This window comes from Phodopus roborovskii, unplaced genomic scaffold (genome assembly GCF_943737965.1).
Source record: "Phodopus roborovskii unplaced genomic scaffold, PHOROB, whole genome shotgun sequence".
Taxonomy (NCBI): domain Eukaryota; kingdom Metazoa; phylum Chordata; class Mammalia; order Rodentia; family Cricetidae; genus Phodopus; species Phodopus roborovskii.
Genome location: NW_026126611.1, coordinates 5,845,001 through 5,865,000, shown reverse-complemented (window position 1 = coordinate 5,865,000; position 20,000 = coordinate 5,845,001). Strand labels below are relative to the sequence as shown.

Genomic DNA, 20,000 nt, shown 5'->3' with positions numbered 1-20,000 from the left:
TATGTAGATCTAGCTCTGTGTTCCTGAGTGGCCCACCCAGACCAATAGGAAGGAAGCTCAGGTCTGAGACCTTGACACTGAGACCAGCACCAGCATCACTTGGAGTTCAGTTGGAATAAAGTACCCGGAGGCTGAGGAGATGGCTCAGCAGTCAGAGCCCTTGCCTGCCGCATTGAGGACTGGAGTTCAGATCCCCAGAACCCATCTAAAGGCAAAAGGCTAGGGTGGGTGTGGTCACCGGCCTGTGATTTCCAGAGCAAGTTGACTAACGAGGAGCTTTATCGGTGAGCTCTGGGTTTGAATGACTGACCTTGTCTCAATGAGTAAGGTAGAAGAATGATCAAAGACGGTTACTGACATCAACCTCAGGTCTAACACCCCCCCCGACACCCCCCAAGTCTCTGTGTCTCTGAAATCAAAAGTCATATAAATGTCAAAATCTTAGAGTTAACCTATGCTACATTCTCATCCAGAAATGATTTACTCTTTGACATAATTTTCTTTTCATATATTTCTTTTGAAAAAGAGTCTCTACCTAGGCTAGCCTTGAACTCACTACGTAGCCAAGGATAACTTCAACTGCTGAGCCTCCTGCCTCCATTGCCTCCAAGGTGTCTGAGTTACAGGCAGCGCCACACAAAGCTTTCATGCAGCTCCGGGAATCGAATCCAGAACTCCATGCATGCTAGGCAAGCACTCTGTCAACTGAGCTACGTGTCAACCCTTGACATACTTTTCTAATACGCCCCCTTTCTCCTTTCTAGTCCCGTCAAGCGAAAAGGAGATTAAATCTGAAACACACACCTCGTGGCTACATCCCCAATGCTTACAATTCTATGAAATGATTTGTGTTCAGGACTCTGCCGTGTGGACCTACAATCTGACCTGAGAAGCTGGGCATGCGGGAAACGGCACAATGTCCTTTGAGGCAGAGCGGCCTGCAAAACCTTGAGTTGCACAAGATTCAAACAGCTTCTTCGCTGACTTGTTAAAAAAATAATCTGGTTTATTTTTTGAGTCCGATGTTTGCCAAGGGAGCACAAATCTTACGTAAGGAATATTCTATTGTATTTTACTACAGAGAGGCCAAAATCCAAGGGGGTGGACCCAGGCCTCTCTGGTGGGATGGCCAGCCCACACGGCATGTTTTCTCTCACCTCCCTTTTCACTACCCCCAAGTTGACACCCAAGACCTCAACTCACCTGAAAAGACGTTGGCATGGATTTCCCATTTTTCTTAGCAATATGCTCAATTATCTTCATGGCCTTTGCATTTTTGTTCTGGGAGATCAGCCATCTTGGAGATTCAGGTATGCACCTAGGGTGTTATAAGGGCAGGGGAGGGGTTCCTTGCTGCGTCCGCTCTGCCAGCTCACACAGTTAGGTTTTCTGGGAGCATTTTGCTCGGGGAGGTTCAGTTTGATCTGCTAGGCTCTCCTAAAGTGCCAAGCACGTGAAGCTCTGTCCTCTCTTGGGTGCTGACGCGCAGTCAGACACCGCCTGGAAGGAAGCCTTCAGGCCTCCTCCTCAGACTCCTGACCGGAATAGCTGCGCGTGAGCCGCTGAGCAGGGGGTGGCTGAGCATGCAGCTCCTGTCAGCATGAGGAGGGGTGGGTTTCTGGGCGCGCCCCAGCGTTTGTGGGGGCCTGAGTGAGAACTAAGGTCAAGGAATAGAGGTGGGAGTTACAAGTCACCATGGGAGGAAGCAAAAAGATTTGTGATACATACATGCATGTATTGTTATAGGTAATGTAGCACGTGCTGCTATACCACGTTGTATGATTTTTGTTTCTTTTTGATATTTCATGTTGAATGAAATGAGGTAAGCTTCTGAGGTCAGCTACGGGGTAGATTGCAGGAACCGGACTGAATGGCTTGAGCTTGACATAGCAGGTTCAGGCAGCCCGTGCAGATCCTAGGGTGCTGCTCTGAGCTAGGGCCCTATGTCCTGGCCTAACAGGCTCAAGCAGCGCTGGCAGGTCCCCAAGGGCCGGTGTCTTGAAGTGTCAGAGCAGGCAAGGTTAGGGGGAAGGGAGGTGGGGATGGAGGAGGATGGGCAGCCAGCCATGCTGGAGGCTAGAAGGGCTGGGCTCGCAGGGTTAAAGACTTAAGGACTGGACTCCTTGCTGGGAAAAGGAGGGCCTAGTGGATTTTTCTGAAGGAGGGCCATGCAGGGAGGTCTATGGTGACTCCTTGGTTAAGAGAGGTCAAGGCCAGGAATGTGGTCTGCTTGGCAGCGGCCAACCACTGGGATGCTGCAGAACTATTTTTCTAGCTGGTCATGAGAAGGTCTAGGGGCCGATATTGCCTGAGCTTGGGCGGGGGGACGGGGGATGGGGGGACAAAGAGGTGTGGACTTCGGAGAAGGGAGGAATCTGGACAGCCTACAGGTGGGATGATTGGGTGTTCTAGGCTTTCCTGGGAACACGCGGGGAGGAAACCCAAGCTTGGTGTGTGGGCTTTGGATTCATCCTGCAGCATGCTGGATGTCACGTAAGGGTTATCTGTGTTCATGTGACATGTGGACAGTCACTCACTGGGAATGCCTGGACAGGAAGCTACCACAGAGCCTGGTGTTACCTGACCTACAGAAATGCAGCCATGTTGGGGGGCCCCTCCAAGCACGGGACGTGACTGAGGGGGGTTTCAGGGGAGATGAAGACTGAGCAGAGCTCTGGCCGCAGCCACCATCCCTACATCTGCCCCAGAAGCCCCTCTCTCTCTACAGCAGCACCAGCTCGCTCCTTTTGTTTCAGCTTCTCTGTTTGCCCAAGACTGGTGGTTTTCTTCCTTCCTTCCTGTTTGCATTGCACTGTGTGTGTATGCATGTTTGCGTGTGGGGGGCACATGCGTATGTAAGTGCATGTTTCTGTGTGTGGAGGCCTGAGACTGTCTGCTACATTGCTCCACGTGGCAGAATGCCAGAGCATCTCCACTAAACGCAGAACTTGACGGCATGGCTAGTCCGGGTAGCCACCGTGCTCTGTAGACCCATGGCTCTGCCTTCTAAGCTCTGAAATTGCAGCTGGGCTGCCACACCTACCCAGCGTTTACATGGGGATCTAAACTCAGGTCTTTGCATTTATGTGGGAAACACTCACTCATCTCTCTGTCACTGGTATTTCTTGAGTTTTGGTTCTATCATCTCCTAACTCTTTTCAGTTGCTCTTACCAATCCTATTCGTTCCCTACGCATACAATCTACTTGAATGCTGGATCCTTACATTTCGCTGGTCCTGGATATTTGTACATCACCCCCCTTTGGCATCCCAAATTTGACATATCCAAAGCTCAACTCATAACCTAGAGAGAGCCCTTCTAATTTCCTTGTTCTTATGTATGTCTCTTTATCAACTTGCTGGACTGTATGTGTTTTCCTTGGGTAGTGATGATGACTATATTTTACGAGCCTGGTTAACTCTGGCTTTTCAGTATGGTCTATCTGGAGTGCTATGCTGGCCTTATTTGGAATAATTGCTGTTATGACTGACTGGAGATGTCTGTCTTGGTCACACCTATAGGAAAGTAGTGATATGACCATTTGGTGCTCTGCCTGTCCATTTCAGAGTTTTTGAAAAGGAGTCACAGGATAACAAAGGGCAATATTGTTGACTCCTTTCTGCCATCCAAATTGGATTCTAGCTGATGGGAGCAAAACATCCAATAAATACTATGGGATGAAAGAAACAGGTCACAACATTCTTATGCCCCAAGCTAAAGGATGTTGGATTTCCAGGTAGGCACTGTAGTTTTTGTTTTAGCAACATGGAACTGGCTTCCTGTGACATGGGCCTGGAGAGCGATGGAAGCCTTGTCATTTCCAAGCAGGGTGTTCATGGGGAAGGGAGACTTGGACAAAATAGACAATCTAGAGGCATCTTTTCTTTGATCCCAGCAGACTTACCAGAAATAGAGCAGGAAGAGGAAGTTGGGCAGGGTCACGGCCAGTTGCAGCCACCTCCAGTGGGGAAGAGCATAGGCCACGCCCGCCAGTATCAGCAGCCCAGTGGTAAAGGCGACTTGGTAAAAAATCCCCACTGTTCTACGATAGCCCAGACCAACAAATTCTGTAACTACAGAAAAGAATCCACATGGTCAGCAAGATGTGCTAAAGCTGGCTTCCAACCTTCAGGTAGCCACGAATGCCCAGCTCAAAAATACTGGCTCAATGTAGGATTTTTGGCACAGCTCTCTGAGCAATTTAAAATATTTCTTTGTGCAGGCATGAGTGCATGTGTGTGCATGTGCATGTGCGTGTGTGTGTGTGTGTGTGTGTGTGTGTGTGTGTGTGTGTGTGTGGTCTGTAGTAGTGATGGGCATTTTGTTACAGTTACTGCTTTTGCATTAGTTATAAACATGCATTAACTGAATCATGTTAGCAAAATGAGCAAACTGTTTGACTTGGAGAATTACATTAGGTATGAGGCTGGGTGTGATACCTCATGTCTGTAATACCAATACTTGGGAGGAAGAGGTAGGAGAATTCCTTTCAGTTCAAGGCAATTCTGGACCACATACATTTTTTGTAGCAAAAAAAAATGAAAATAAAAATAGCGACAATAAAGAATTTCAGGGGCTTGAGAGATGACCCAGAGGTTAAAAGCACTTGTTGCTTTTACAGAGGACTTGAGTTCAGTTCCCAGCATCCATATTAGGTAACTTACAAGCACCTCAAACTCTAACTCCAGTTTCAGGGGATCTAAAACCATCTTCTGGTTTCCATGGGTACGTGTTTATGTGTGGCATACACACATGAACACACATAAATAAAAATGAAACAAAAATATTGCTAAAAATTTTGAGGATGAGTGTAATAATATTTCACACAAACGCATGAGTTTCTTCTATATCAACCAGGCAGTGATAACTCAAGGCATGAACAAATGAATTAAAAACTGAGTTTATGCCATAGATGCTTCATATATAAATGAACATTTACATGCAAGTTGTTCTCTTCCGGAGATAAAATACTTTGCAATCCTGTTTATTTATGTAAAGGACTTAGAAACTCTACAATGGGCTGGAATCAGCTAGTACTGGCTTGCAAAATAAATAAATAAATAAATAAATAAATAAATAAATAATTTAAAAATTTCAAACACTTTGCAAATGAGTTGTTAAATACGCATCTATTTTGAAACCTTCATGGTGGGAGTAGCAAAGGCCTAGAAAGTAGAAAACATACAAAAAGGACTTGTTATGTCCTTTGAGAAGCAGGTTCCCAGCCACCATTGCATATGGAGGAATAATCAGCTTTATTTATGTCTCCATGTCCGCATCATGACGGACATAGGGGGTCTGCACTCGGGGAGCTAGGAGTTGTCATCACATGCAGGCATACTAGATTTGGAATTCCACATGTAAATCAGTCTCCACTTTAAATGTCTTACAGGTGCATGAAGTATTCTAATTATATCCAATCCAACAGGCATGCATGTCAAACCTGTTTCTATAGGTTACTGCAAACCATCTAAAAATATTTTGAAATGGTTGTTTTAACTAAGTAAAATGGTGCAAGTCTTCCACACATACAAGTGTCTATCTTTCCAAGTGGCCGGGGCCCTGGATGGGGCTTGGGAGATATGGGGGTAGGGGTGGGGTCAGAAGGCAGGCATCAAAGACTCAAGGCCATTCACAGGGACTTTGAAAGAAATGAGTGATAAGAGGCTGCAATTAATGACAAAATATACACTTGCATAATTGAAGTCTACTCAGTGCGATCTAGAAACCAAATTGGTTGAATAGCTGCATGCATTAAGTCCCTCATCAACCAACCATTTGTTATTTGTCACTTCTGGAGGTGATAGTATTCTCTTTCTTCCCTGAAATGCCCAAGATTTGTGTCACCAGGGAAAAAAGATGTAAGTACATGTTCTCTTTACCTCTTGGGCAGTGAAAGCTTCCATCTTATCCCTTAATTCCAAAGTGGTTGGTTCCCAAACATAAGGACATGATTGAGGAGATTTCCAGATTTAAGTGGGTGATGATTTTTCATAACTGCTAGGTTGACACTGCTATGGAGTTCAGGCACGCTTTTGTGCCTCAAGTAACTCTGGCTACTAGTGAGTAAATTCTAGCCCTGATTTCACAGCTCACTTTCTACTTTTCTTTTGGTCCAGGGCTCTGAGCATAGAATAGTGCTGCCCACAGTGATGGTGGGTCTTCCCTCCTGGGTTAGAATACTCTAGAAAATTTCTCACAGCCAAGTTCTGTCTCCTGGGTGATTCTAGCTCTTGCTGGGTAGATAGCGTGTGCCCTCCACTTCCTTGTAAGTTCAAGTGGCTTCCTAGAATACACGAAGTACAGCAGTAAGTTCCCTTACATTCCAAGTACATCTCCTATCACGGAGTCTTCTGCCTGAATAGGCTTGGTAGGCTAGACTTTCTCTTCATATAACACCCCAGGGGCCAGAAACCGAATTTTCCAAGAAAGCTAGACAGGATTCTGGGTGATTCTGCCTTCCTTGCTTTGTGTTCATAGGAGAGACACAGATTGGATTGATTGGGTGGTTTAAAATAGACTCTCTAGCTATGGAATAAAAGGTCAGCGCTGTCTTTCCATCTGCCTGAAGGACCCCGTGTGCACCCAGGAGCACCTCAAGCTCTCTTACTCAGGATGTAGCCGATTAACCAGCCTGCTTTGCTGACCAGTCCCTGGAGCAAACGAAACACCAGCATCCAGGCGTAGTTGGGGGAAACCGCCATGAGAACCCCAGAGGTAGCGTTGATGAGGATGGTGATCAGGAGACAGAACTTCCGGCCAAACCTATGGGGAAGAACCGGGAAAGGGCGCTGGGTTAGGTGGTGTATTAACTACTCCTCCCGGCGCTGTGACAAATACCTGGTAAAAGCAGCTTGCAGATGGAAGAAAGGGTTTATTTCAGCTTACAGCCCTAGGGTATAGCACTCCCTAGAGGAGCAGTTGGGGCAGCTGGCCACGTTGCCTCTGCAATCAGGAAGCAGAGAGTGGTGGTGCTTGGCTCACATCGTCTTTCTAGTGAGTCCAGGACCCCAGCTCACAGGGTGGCGATGCCCACGGCTTCTCTACCTCAGTCCACCAAGTCTATATAACCCCTCCCAGGCACACCCAGACTTGTATCTTCCAGCTGATCCCAACAAGTCGACAATACTATCCATCGCACTCGGGTTCATGGAAGGTGGAGAAGACTCATGGGTGCTATAAAAACATGGTCAAAATCTGAGGTCAGTTTAGTGGAGCTACGGATTCATTCCTGCCCCCACCCCACCCCCACCCCAGTGCACAACATAAAGACCCCTGACTTCAGTTCTGTTAGCAGACTTTGTGGGGCCTCGGGGGCAAAGTTGAAGCTCATTGAGCTCCCTTCACAGAGGCACCAGGGCTGTTCTCCTGGGAGAGGTTTGTCCCTTTGAGACAGGGCTGGTTGTCCTGTAAGTCCAGTCAGCTCATAATCTGTGCTTGAACTAAACTTCCAGCCAACTGCTCATCTGAGGAAGTCTCCATGTTGGTTTCCTACAGTTATCATTTCACAGCTTCCTACATCCAGGTGGGGTGACTTTCCATATTTTTATTTGATGAGCTCAGGCTTCATCAGTCTGGGGACCGGGAGAGTTATCCAAGAACACAGAAAAGAGGAAAAAGCCGCTCCCATGTTGGGTGAGTTATCTAACATTGCCACATTTTGTCACATTGGGAAAAAATACAAAACTATATCTAGAAAGGGGATTCCAGGAGGTATTGATGCTATGGTTTGTCCCCTAAGGACTCCTGTATCCAAGGTCCTGGTCCTCGGTGCGGCAATGTTGGAAACCAATGAATTCTGAAGAGCCTGATAGAAGGTGCTTAGGTCACTGGGGACATTGCCTTTCTCTCTCTCTCTCTCTCTCTCTCTCTCTCTCTCTCTCTCTCTCTCTCTCTCTCTGTGTGTGTGTGTGTGTGTGTGTGTGTACCTGTGGAAGCCAGAGGCCAACCTCAGGCATGTCCCTCAGATGCCATTCGCCTTACTGTGTGAGACAGGGCCTCTCCATAGCCTGGAGCTCACTATGTAGACTAGGCTGGCTGGCTGGCGACTGAACCCTCGCTCTTCTGCCTCCCCAGTGTTGGAATCCAAGTATACACAATCATGCTTGGTTTAACACTTTTTGATTTACTTATTTTACGTGTATGAGTATTTTACCCGCCTGCCTGCTTGTTTACCATATGCATGCTTAAAAGCCCACAGAGGTCAGAAGAGGGGCATCAGATCCCTCAGACCTGGAGTTACAGATAGTTGTGAGCCACCATGGGGATACTGGGAATTGAACCTGGGTCCTCTGCAGGAGCAAAAAAGCGCTCTTAACTGCTGATTTTACCTGTCCAGTTCTCCCCATCGCTGCATTTTAAACATGTGTTCTGGGGATAGAACTCAGACCCTCGCGCTTGTAGGGCAGGCGGTTTTCCCGGCTGAGCCATCTCTCCAGCCTCTGAAATAGACCTTAAAAGAGCGAGTTGTCGTAAGTGAGCCCGCCTGACTCCCGAACCGCTGTCTGGGTCTACTTCATGACGGGACCTCTTTCTCCCACACACATCCCTTAACCACACTGATACCTGTCACCAGATGATGCCAGCAACACCCCCCCCCCCCGGGATGCTCAGAACGATCAGCTGACTAACACCAACTCCTTTACAAAGTCTCCCAGCCTCAAGGGTTACATCACAGTAGTAGAAAATAGTTGGCTCTCAGAGCATGGATGCGGGGGCTCAGCTACCTCCCACCACGCCCTCCTGGCTGTGTTCTAAAAGATCATCTCTGTTAGCGGGTATAGTTCGTTAGTTCATAGAAGACGGTGCTATATCTAATACTCGCGTTATGTTTGTTTAACTGAAGTCTGTTTATCATCACGGTTTGCACAATCCCATGGTAACTCAATACTCCGTAGCTGTGTCTCCTATTAATTGGGCAGCTGTGTCCCAGGGAGTATTTCAGGTGTTACCTAACCGTTTGGAAATGACCCACAATGCTATTAATAAGTACTCAGGGATGGCGATGTTTTCAGTGCGAGACCTGAAGTCCAAGCTGTCTGTTCAGTCATTAGTGTAAATTGCTGAACCGAAAACGGTTTCAACTGTTACCGCCTGGTTCTTCATCAGAGGCTCGCCGCTGTGATATGCAACCCCAGGGCTTGCCGAAGCGACACCCCACCGGTCCTTCAGTGTTTCTTCCCAGTCAGGCTTCTCCAGCCTTCTGATGCAGTGACATGGCATTGTGTCATCCACAAAGTTTATGCTCAAGAACAAAGCAATCAACATGTTGAAAGAAAAATCTTGCCATAGGGCTTGGGAGGCAGCCTATTAGGTGAGGTTCTCACTGAGAAGCATAAGCGCCTGAATTTGGATGTCCAGCATCTACACACAAAGCCGGTGTGGTGGCGTTTGCTGTGGGTGGTGTGAAAAGGCAGTGATCGCCAGGGCCCAGACAGCCTGGTTGAAACAGAGAGCTCTGGGTTCAGTGAGGGATTCTTCCCCCACCCCATTTCAAAAAAAAAAAAAAAAAAAAAAAAAAAATAAGGCAGAGAGCAATAAAGGAAAATGTACTGTGTTAATCTCTCTGACACACACACACACACACACACACACACACACTCACATCTCGATGTTTTAAGTAAATTCTGTGTATTAAGTATATCTTGTGCTGGACTGCCTCTATAGCTACCCTTGGCTACAGGTGGAGTATGGGCTGGACACACCTACAACCCTTTCCCCAGAGCTTATAAGCTGTAAAGATTTACTCAAGTGGCAATTCCTCAGCAACTAGTGGATTTGGGCTCATAGCAAAGCCACAGCCATGTTGCTGAAGAAGGACAAACTCCTTTGGCTGGAAGAGGGAAATGCGTTACTGAAGACTCCAAGTAGGGAAACCAAATCCATATCCCAGAGACACTGCAACCTTTCCAATGAAAGAGGCAGCGTCTTTTATTTTTTAGATATTTTGGAGATCTGGGTCAATGGCTTGAGATACCCTTCCGCTGACACACACACCATAGTCACTTAAATTATTTAATGAGAACCAGACTGAACCAGAGTGGCTGGGCACCCGTTTGGAGTGTCCTTTAGCTGTCTGCTGTCTAGGATGGAGTTCCGGATCTTCTTCACTGGGGAGGGGTAAATGGCATTATTTGGGAGCCTGGTAAACAGGCAGGCAGGTGGATTGTAGCTTGGCTTATAACAGAATCTGGGCTGACTAATATGGTCATTAATACCTGGGAAGACGTGCTCTGAGTCGATCCTGCCTCAGTTTCCGTCTCTGTAAACAATAGGTAGTGAGTATAAGGCTGTCACAGTCCTAAGTGAGATCCAATGAGCGTGCCTAGTAAAACACTGGTCTGCGTGGCTGCTGGAGAGCTTGTCCCTGATGATCCTAAACATCAGGTGACACTCGGCCACAGCCGCTATTGAAAGTCAAGCGACACACACAATTTAAATGTTACATTAAAACAAGACAGAGTGAAGAAACAAACTAGACATTTTAGGAAACAACTAATTTCACAATCTGTGTCACAAACTGACCCGAGAAAAGTTGAGTTCCTGCAAGACAGTTTATTTCCCTCCCTCATGCCTTCTCTCTCTCTCTCTCTCTCTCTCTCTCTCTCTCTCTCTCTCTCTCTCTCTCTCTCTCTCTCTGTGTGTGTGTGTGTGTGTGTGTTCTTATCTGGATAATTTCCAAATACCCTCCTGGCTTTCTTCTAAACACTATAGCCAAATCATCTATTAGGCCATACTTAAATTTTGGCTTGTGAACAACAATATACTGTTTTAATGTTGGTTACAGTTTCTGGATAAAGTGGGTTTCCGTGATATTCCTAGCTTATTGTAAGACTTCTAAAGGTTGTAGTGGGCATGAAGTATGCAGAGGGGAAATGGCACATCTTCTGTCCCTGGTCCTGCTTTGCCCTCCTGCTTGCAAGCAGGACAGGGAAAAGAGCAATAGTAAGCAAAACGTTGGGCAGCTTTGGGAAAAGAACTAGAGGCACGTCCATCCCTCAGAGGAGCCAAAGGGACAAAGGGCTTTCTAGAAATTGCCTGCAAAGGCACGGAAGGATGAGCTCACTTGAGGAGGAGAGGAGCTGGCGGATTGTTCTCTGGAATGTGTTGTGAGGAGGGGTTGGGGCTGGCCTCCTTGAGTGGGATGAGAATAATTAACTGGCTTCTGCAGCCTACTGGGCGAGGCTGTCACCTGTGTGTGTGACACTTCCTGGAGATCTGGTGTTAATGTCCACCTTGGTATACCAGGGAGGGGATGAACCAGGAGCTGCCCAGCTAGTGACCAGCGAGTGTGAGTGGACCCTGGACCTCCTCACTGATTTGTGTCTTGACTTCATGGGCAGCCTGTGAATAGCTACCCTCAGTTCTGTGTAATCACAATAAAAATGAAACTACCCCCCAACACACACACACACACACACACACACTCAGACACACACGCACACGTGTGCACACACACATGCACACACATGTGTGCGCGCACACGCACAGGAACACATACACACACACTCAGACACGCACACACACGTGCACACACATGTGTGCACACGCACAGGCACGCACACACACACACATACACACACACACACACACCTCACAACCTCCCACAGCCACTCCCTGGGAGACCCTCGCTGGGGAGGCTGAGCAGACAGTTACAGATGCATTGTGACTTTTGGCACAGTACCTCCGCCTCCATCCATCCATCCTCCCTCCCTCCTGCTGCCAATGGGGCCTCAGGCTCTCGTAAAGTCAGTACATTCTTACGAACCTTTAACTCTCATGCAATTTTGATGCCAGCTTGGAGTATAATCAAAGCAAGCTGTCATGCATTGAGTTATATTCACAGCAGAGAGATAGTTGGGGAGGCCTAAAACAGCAGTGAGTGACAGGACTGAGTTGCCACATATTTCTGCGTCAAATATATATTTTTACAGGCTGATTGTTTAATACGGCCATTATTAAAAGTTATGTACACTGGTAATTAAAGACAAGTGGAATAAACGTGAAAATCGGATCCTTTCCTACTTGTGTTACTACATCAGATTATCCGGGGCTATTTGTACCCAATGCATTTATGTGACATGGAAATACAGGAGTCTACAATGGTGGGCAACCAGAGCCAAGGCACAGCTTGGGCACTACAGACACTCACTGTGGACAGGCAGGCAGGCAGGCAGGCAGGCAGGCAGGCAGGCAGGCAGGCAGGCAGGCAGGCAGGCAGGCATAGAGCCTAGTGATGGGGCTTCTGGCGTATGAGAATTAGCTGCCCTGGATGGAGCTCACAGCTCCTGAAGGCTTATGACCATGTGGGAGATACTGAGGCCAAACAACCAACTGAGAATCACCATGGGATTCAATCATTTGTTGCCTCTTCCAGCCCTGAACTGGCAGCTAGCCCGCAAGAAAAAAGTCCTTCCTGGTGGTTGAAACCTCCTTCCCTGACCTCCACAAGATCTGAGAGTAAAACATGAGTCACTGTTATCAAAGCAGCTGAAAAAACCCCAGCATTATAAAAGCAACCCCCATTGGGGCGGGTGGAAGTGAGTGGTCTGTCTATGTGTTCGGGGCAAAGAAGGATTCGTGCAGGGTGGGTGAGCAGCGCTGTCTGAACCTGTAGGTTATTTACTGCAGGTGTCTTACCTACCTGTCTGCTAGGTAGCCAATCCCGACAGCACCGATAAAAAACCCCACGTTCACTACTGACTGAAACAGGTCCAGCATCCAGGAGCGAGCACACACTAGGTTAAACTGTCCAGATGTGGGGTGTGGCCGGAGTCCAGGGAGGAGTAGGAAGGAGAGAGGGAGAAGATGCTGTTAGAATCTTGTTAGACACAGTCCAGCTCAGAGTGTTCTTTGAATATTCCCAACTAGGAGTTCGTGAGTTCCAGGGGATCAGTAATTAGTGCACGGCAGTTACTTGACTATTTCTTGAACTGAGTGCCACTAATACAGCTGTTTCCTAATCCATGCTAATTTTCTATATACCAGCAACAGATTTTCCCCTGGAATCTGTTTAGCATCCCATCGGACACTGTGAGCCTGCCATTTGACCAAAGCATGAACTCTAATCAATTGAAAGCACGTAGTGACTTGACTTATAGACAAGTCCATCTTCTCCCTTCTAGTCTAAAGACACAGACGCGGGTGGATGTAGTCACGTGACATGCCTGCACAGCCAGAGACATTGAGCTTTAAGCATCTCTTAGCTGCTCTCTATTTTTAAACAACAGGGGGATTCAAGGGGTACTCCCAATGATGGATGCCTTTGGACTGATTTGCTCCAAAGGAAGGTGGAGGATACAGTGCTGGCCCGGTAGACAAGATATGACCTTCTAACCTCACTCTGCCATCTCATTCTGTAGCCTGGTGCACAACCGAGGTCCCCTGCTCTGGCCTCAGATGAGGGGAGTCACTCTGAGCTGTCTTACAGTGGCATGGTGTCTGTTTGAGGAGCCTTGATGTGACACGAAGCCCATTTCAGATCCCCCAGGTGAGGCTCCTCGGCTAAAGGCCAGGAGACCTTCTCAGGACCCAGGTGGTCCTTTCCAACTAGCTGCTGAACTGTTTCCTCCATGTTTGCAGGACAATTCCACAGTAGGTTTGCATGCTTGCTTTTCTCTTCAGGGAATGAGACTTCACGGTTAGATCATATGTATGTGTGTATATGCATGCATGTGAGTGTTCATGTGTGCACACATGCTTGTGCGGCCAGCTGCCATTTCCCAGGCACCATCCTCCTCATTATTTATTTGTTTTTTTTTTTTTTTATTGATATGGAGCCCTTATTGTCCTGAATCTGGCCATCTAGGTTGGCTGGCTAGCAAGCCTCAGGAATCCACCCGCCTTTGCCTTCCGAGTTCTGGGACTACTATCATGTGTGCACACCTGGCTTTTTCCCCCTATGGGTTCTGGACATTAAACTCAGGTACTCAAGCTTAAGAGGAGGCAGTTTACCTACTGAACCCCCCCCTTCCTCCCACAACCCATGACTGTATCTTTTAAATCACTTTCATTATCATTGTATGCCTGTGCATGATGTATGTGAGTAGGTGTGCACACATCGCTGCATGTATGTGGAGGTTACAGGACAACTCTGTGGAACTGGCTCTCTCCTACTTTCGCAGGTGGTCGGGATTGACCTCGAGTCGTCAGGGCTTGCGTGGCAAGTGCTTCCCCCTCTCAGCCAGCTTGCTTGCCTGTACTTTTTAATAAAAACAGCCCCCAAATTTCTTGTGGGCATCTTGGCCACATTAAAGAGGAACGCATGTCTCTGGAGACAAAAACACATCTTATAACATCCGTTAGCAGAGCATATGTTAGGGGAGGGCCATGCCCTTTTTGGTGGCACTTGTGTGGTGTAATAGAAGGCTTCTGGAGAATGTGAATCTTAGAATCATGCCCACATCTGTCATCATTTTCAGGCCTCCCGGTGTGTGTTAGCTTGTTGCTTACTGCTGAGGCCTGCACATACCAGATCACGCCTGCCAGCATCCAGGGTGTTCTCACTAACTACCTCAGACGAGGGAAAGGCTGCATGTTTTTAACCAGGAAACTAGGATTTTTATAAGGCATATGAGTTCAGAAAGCGTGTCTGGGCAAGTATAAGAATCATGGGTTTCCTAGTTCTCCCTTAACGAGGTGAATTATTTGCTTTTTTTCCATCCTGACTCCTGAGCTCACTTACCTCGGTGACGATGGAGGAGCCAGGGGTGTCGTACACCCAGCCCTGCTGGCAAGGGCTCAGTGCAAAGTGGCTCCTGTTGGCAGCCAGGCTGGACAGGGGGTCCACACAGTCAATGGAGCTCTGGTTCCAGTCCACCTCGTACTGCATGCACTGGCTGAGGAAGGAGGCCTCATGTGTAGACCCCAGGCCCGGCACGGTGTAGTTCAGTTCCTCTTCCAGGCTCCAGCCACAGCGCTGGCTCAGCTCGGCCACCCCAGGACTCCGGCAGCGGTGGTTAGGGATAAAGCCCAGGAAGACGATGCCCACGTAAATGGGAGTGAAGGTGCCTGAGAGCAGAGCTAAGAGGCAAAATGTCTGTTTCTGGAACAGGTGGAATTCCCCTATATGTTCTAGAATATCATCCACTGCCGTCATGGTTCCTGGAGGCAGCTGGTCCTGAGGTTTCGCCTGCAGGACTCCAAATGCTGCTGAAGGCGGCCACAGTCAGCTCAGGACGACTCTTGACCAGGAGTCAAAGGGTGATCCTTAGTTTATTTAAAGAGGGGCCAGCCTTCAGGTCAGACTTTCCTTGGGTAGGCCAACTTCCAACCGCACCTCTCCAATGGGGGAAGGTCTTGCTGGCCGGAAATGCCCAGAGTAGGCCCTGGAGTGTGGTGTGTTTATTGTAACCTCATTCTCTGGGAGTCTGTCCTGCACTACAAACAATCCCTTCTCTGTATCCCACGGGGAGAAATCCGAGTTCCTTAGCATATCACAGCTGGTTAATCTTTCTCCAGCACATTCAGTGGCCCGAAGATTAATACATCCTCGTGCCACCCACACAGCCAGCTTCTCTTACAAGGTGTGACAGAGATGGCATATGCATTTGGCCGTGCATGCCCAATGCAATGTGCGCCAGAGTCTGGGGTCAACTCTGAGCGATTTGCATGTCCCTGATACCTCTGAGAGCAATGCACTTGAGTATTGTGCTGCGGCGGCTTGCTTTGATTTCCCTCAGACTAAATCATTCTGCCTTTTCAAAGGGTTCGCTCCAGTTTGGCATTCCTGCCTCTCCGCCCTGATGTGTCTGTCCTTCCTCTTCATCCACTCGTGAGGGAAGAATAACACATTTGTCTCACATGTAGGTCAGATGCTAACGCAAGGCATGGGTGTATTTTCCACTGGTACTTTGTTGTTGTTCTAGGCTATCCTGCGGTGTTAGGGTTGGGGATGTTCCTTTAGGATGCTGGCGAGGATATCCAAATGCAGTGGAGATAGGGAGCCTGTCTTTCCTACTGGGCAGAAGGGTCCTAGGGCACTGTGATGCTGCCAAGCCAAGCAGAGAAGGGTTGCTTGCTGAGAAACGCGCATGGTAAAACAGGACTGTAACCCCTGCCTGCCTGCCTGCCTGTCTGTCTGCCTGTCTGCCTGCCTGCCTGTCTGTCTGCCTGCCTGACTGTCTGCCTGTCTGTCTGCCTGTCTGTCTGTCTGTCTGCCTGCCTGCCTGCCTGACTGTCTGCCTGTCTGTCTGTCTGCCTGCCTGCCTGCCTGCCTGTCTGTCTGTCTGCCTGCCTGCCTGTCTGTCTGCTTGTCTGTCTGCCTGCCTGCCTGCCTGTCTGTCTGCCTGCCTGCCTGTCTGTCTGTCTGCTTGCCTGCCTGTCTGTCTGCCTGCCTGTCTGCCTGCCTGCCTGTCTGTCTGTCTGTCTACCTGCCTGCCTGTCTATCTGTCTGCCTGCCTGTCTGCCTACCTGCCTGTCTGTCCGTCTGTCTGCCTGCCTGTCTGTCTGCCTGTCTGCCTGCCTGCCTGTCTGTCTGTCTGCTTGCCTGCCTGTCTGTCTGCCTGCCTGCCTGCCTGTCTGTCTGCCTGCCTGCCTGTCTGTCTGTCTGTCTGCCTGCCTGCTTGCCTGTCTGTCTGTCTGCCTGTCTGCCTGCCTGCCTGCCTGTCTGTCTGTCTGTCTGTCTGCCTGCCTGCCTGTCTGTCTGTCTGTCTGTCTGTCTGACTGACTGACTGTCTGTCTGCCTGTCTGTCTGTCCATCCGTCTGCCTGCCTGCCTGCCTGCCTGCCTGTCTGTCTGCCTGCCTGCCTGTCTGCCTACCTGCCTGTCTGCCTGCCTGCCTGCCTGTCTGTCTGCCTGCCTGCCTGCCTGCCTGCCTGCCTGACTGTCTGTCTGCCTGCCTGCCTGACTGTCTGTCTGCCTGCCTGCCTGTCTGTCTGTCTGTCTGTCTGTCTGTCTGACTGCCTGCCTGCCTGCCTGCCTGCCTGTCTGTCTGTCTGACTGTCTGACTGTCTGCCTGCCTGCCTGTCTGCCTGCCTGCCTGACTGTCTGCCTGCCTGCCTGTCTGCCTGCCTGCCTGACTGTCTGCCTGCCTGCCTGTCTGTCTGTCTGTCTACCTGCCTGCCTGTCTATCTGTCTGCCTGCCTGTCTGCCTACCTGCCTGTCTGTCCGTCTGTCTGCCTGCCTGTCTGTCTGCCTGCCTGCCTGCCTGCCTGTCTGTCTGTCTGCCTGCCTGCCTGCCTGCCTGCCTGTCTGTCTGTCTGCCTGCCTGCTTGCCTGTCTGTCTGTCTGCCTGTCTGCCTGCCTGCCTGCCTGCCTGACTGTCTGTCTGCCTGCCTGCCTGCCTGTCTGTCTGTCTGTCTGTCTGTCTGTCTGTCTGACTGACTGTCTGTCTGCCTGTCTGTCTGTCCATCCGTCTGCCTGCCTGCCTGCCTGTCTGTCTGTCTGCCTGCCTGCCTGCCTGCCTGACTGTCTGTCTGCCTGCCTGCCTGACTGTCTGTCTGCCTGCTTGCCTGCCTGCCTGTCTGTCTGTCTGTCTGTCTGTCTGTCTGTCTGTCTGACTGCCTGCCTGCCTGCCTGCCTGTCTGTCTGTCTGACTGTCTGACTGTCTGCCTGCCTGCCTGCCTGTCTGCCTGCCTGCCTGACTGTCTGCCTGCCTGCCTGCCTGCCTGCCTGCCTGACTGTCTGCCTGCCTGCCTGTCTGTCTGTCTGTCTGCCTGCCTGTCTCCCCCTTTCTCTTGTGCATGCTCCCCTTACCCTCTTTCTCTCCTTTTGCTCTCCTACCTCCTTCCTCCTCCTCTTCCTCCCACTCCTCCTCTTCTGTTAAATAACCAGTGGGTGTGACAGCTCAGTCCAAAGGCAGTGAGCCACAGTACTCCTCCTCTCTGGAGCCGCTGGCTGGACACTGGTGAGGATGCCCGTCACTGCCTCCAGTGTCCTTGTCTGGCTCCCAGATGCGCTCCAACTGCCTGGGCCCCTGCAGCCCCTTGGCCATCTGCTGAGTGAGTGGGTTCAGAGCCATTTAGGGATTTCCTCAGTGGTGTCCAGATACCGTAAGTGAGTACGTCAGAAGCTGAGGCCATGTCTATTATTCACTGGGCAGCCTGCGGGAGTGGGCTAGTTAAAAAAGCAACTATGATCGTCAAGCCTCCCTCTACATCCAGGGACCAGACGTGGTCCTGGCTGCCTCCTACTAGGAAATTCACAAGCACTCACACCTGTGATTGACTCATGGGTACAGCAGGTATCAGGACGCCAGATCTTTATGCCCATGAGCAAGAGGCCTCCAGGTGAGTGTCAAGGCCAGCACCCTGTGCCAAGGAGCGATGTTGAAATCCCTCCTGAACTAGGAGGGATGATCAGATAAGGCAAAGGCAAGTGCTCAGATCACTTACAGCATTAGCTCCACAGTGGTTCGACACGTTTCCACTGAGAGTTAACACAGAAATAAAGCCCAGAGCTGAGCCGCTGCAAAATCAATGCTATTGGGTGACAGACTAGAGGGCGGTCCAGTCGCGTAGGTAAGCCACATTATTCTCCCAATGCAGGCTGAGAAGAACATTTTTCCTAGGTAGAAATTCCACTAGGTGAATACCTCAGAATCTGGCTTTTCCAAAGCAGGCATTGCTGTTTCTCTGCGGCCATGGGATGACTGTGGGGAAGCCATGGTGTCTGTGGGGCATCTGTCGGGCATCCATGGGGTGCTGTGGGTCCTCTGTGGAGTGATTACAGCAGAGTGTCTGCAAGGCAGCTATAGGCCGGAATCTGCCCGTCTCCACCTTCTCAGCGTTGGGATTACAAGTGTGCACCATCCCTTCTGACTTTTTGTGTGGGTTCTGAAGTATGAACTCGGGTCTTCGTGTTGCTCACACAAGAATCTCTTTACTTGGCCATCTCCCAACTTCCCGACACACTTTTTTTTTTACAAAGTGGGCCCTCACTGAGGTTCTAGCAACCTTGATTGCAAAAAAAAAATTAATAATTTGGATGGGGGAAAACTTTCCTACCAGTCCATATTGTATTCAAAATTGAAAAACTCCATTTCTCTGGTCCATCGATGAAGATGATTTTGGAAAAAAAAAAAAAAAAAAAAAAAAAAAAAAAAAAAACCTCCCTCTTTGTACTTAATTCATGTCACTGAATATGTTTTGCTATAAACAAAGCTAGTCCTTATCTTCATTTCTTTTTCGATTGCTGTGATGAAATATGCTGACAAAAGCAAGTTAAAGAAGAAAGGGTTTATTTTGGTTAGGGTTAGAGTCATCATGGCAGGAAAGGCATGGAGGTGGGAATAGGAAGCTGGCTGGCTATATAACACCCAAATTCAGAAAAGACTCTTGTAGACAACAACAACCAGTGGACTAGAAATACCCTTGATATGTGACCCCTGCTCACTGAGGTATCTGATGGGGGATGTCCTCCTGTATGATGTGAATATATGTTTCTCTTATTGGCTGATAAATAAAGCTGTTTTGGCCAGTGGACAGGCAGAATGTAGCCAGGTGAGAAATCCTAACAGGGATAGAGAAAGGTAGTAGGCAGAGTCAAGGCGATGCCATGTAGCTGTTGAGGAAGTTTGAGGCCAGAACATCACCGGTAAGCCAAGAGCAAATGGAGATACAAAGATTAATAGAAATGGGTTAATAATTAAGAGAGAACTAGCCAATAAGAAGCCTGAGCCATCGGCCAAACAGTTTATAATTATTTGGGACTGTGTTTATTTGAGGCTGAAGGGCTGTGGGACTGGGTGGGACAGAAACTTCCATCTACAGGTACCAGTACCCATGGTATGTGACCCCTACTCACTGAGGTACCAGGACCCATGGTATGTGACCTCTACTCACTGAGGTACAGTATCCATGGTATGTGACCCCTACTCACTGAGGTACCAGGACCCATGGTACTCGCTGAGGTACCAGTTCCCCTTGATGAACATCTGACTTGGCTAGAACGTGACGGAAACATTTTGTGCTTCATGAAAGTTAGGGCATTTACTTTGAGTAAAGAAGCTGTGTTTCCTTTGTCCAGATGTTTTTATGGAGATGGAGATCACGTCTGCCTGC

The 20,000-nt window shown here is 49.0% G+C and overlaps 1 protein-coding gene across 1 annotated transcript in view; it reads right to left on the bottom strand.

The window, feature by feature from the left end:
- Positions 1-15,103, bottom strand: part of Slc22a2 (solute carrier family 22 member 2) — a 29,175-nt gene extending 14,072 nt beyond the window's left edge. The window contains exons 1-5 of the mRNA XM_051206093.1: positions 14,684-15,103; positions 12,644-12,747; positions 6,611-6,765; positions 3,905-4,073; positions 1,204-1,318 (exon numbers count right to left, since the gene is read on the bottom strand). Coding sequence (XP_051062050.1) covers positions 1,204-1,318; positions 3,905-4,073; positions 6,611-6,765; positions 12,644-12,747; positions 14,684-15,097 — 957 coding nt within the window. The 5' untranslated portion in view covers positions 15,098-15,103. The remainder of the gene's footprint in view (positions 1-1,203; positions 1,319-3,904; positions 4,074-6,610; positions 6,766-12,643; positions 12,748-14,683) is intronic.
- Between the last annotated feature and the right edge of the window lie 4,897 nt (positions 15,104-20,000).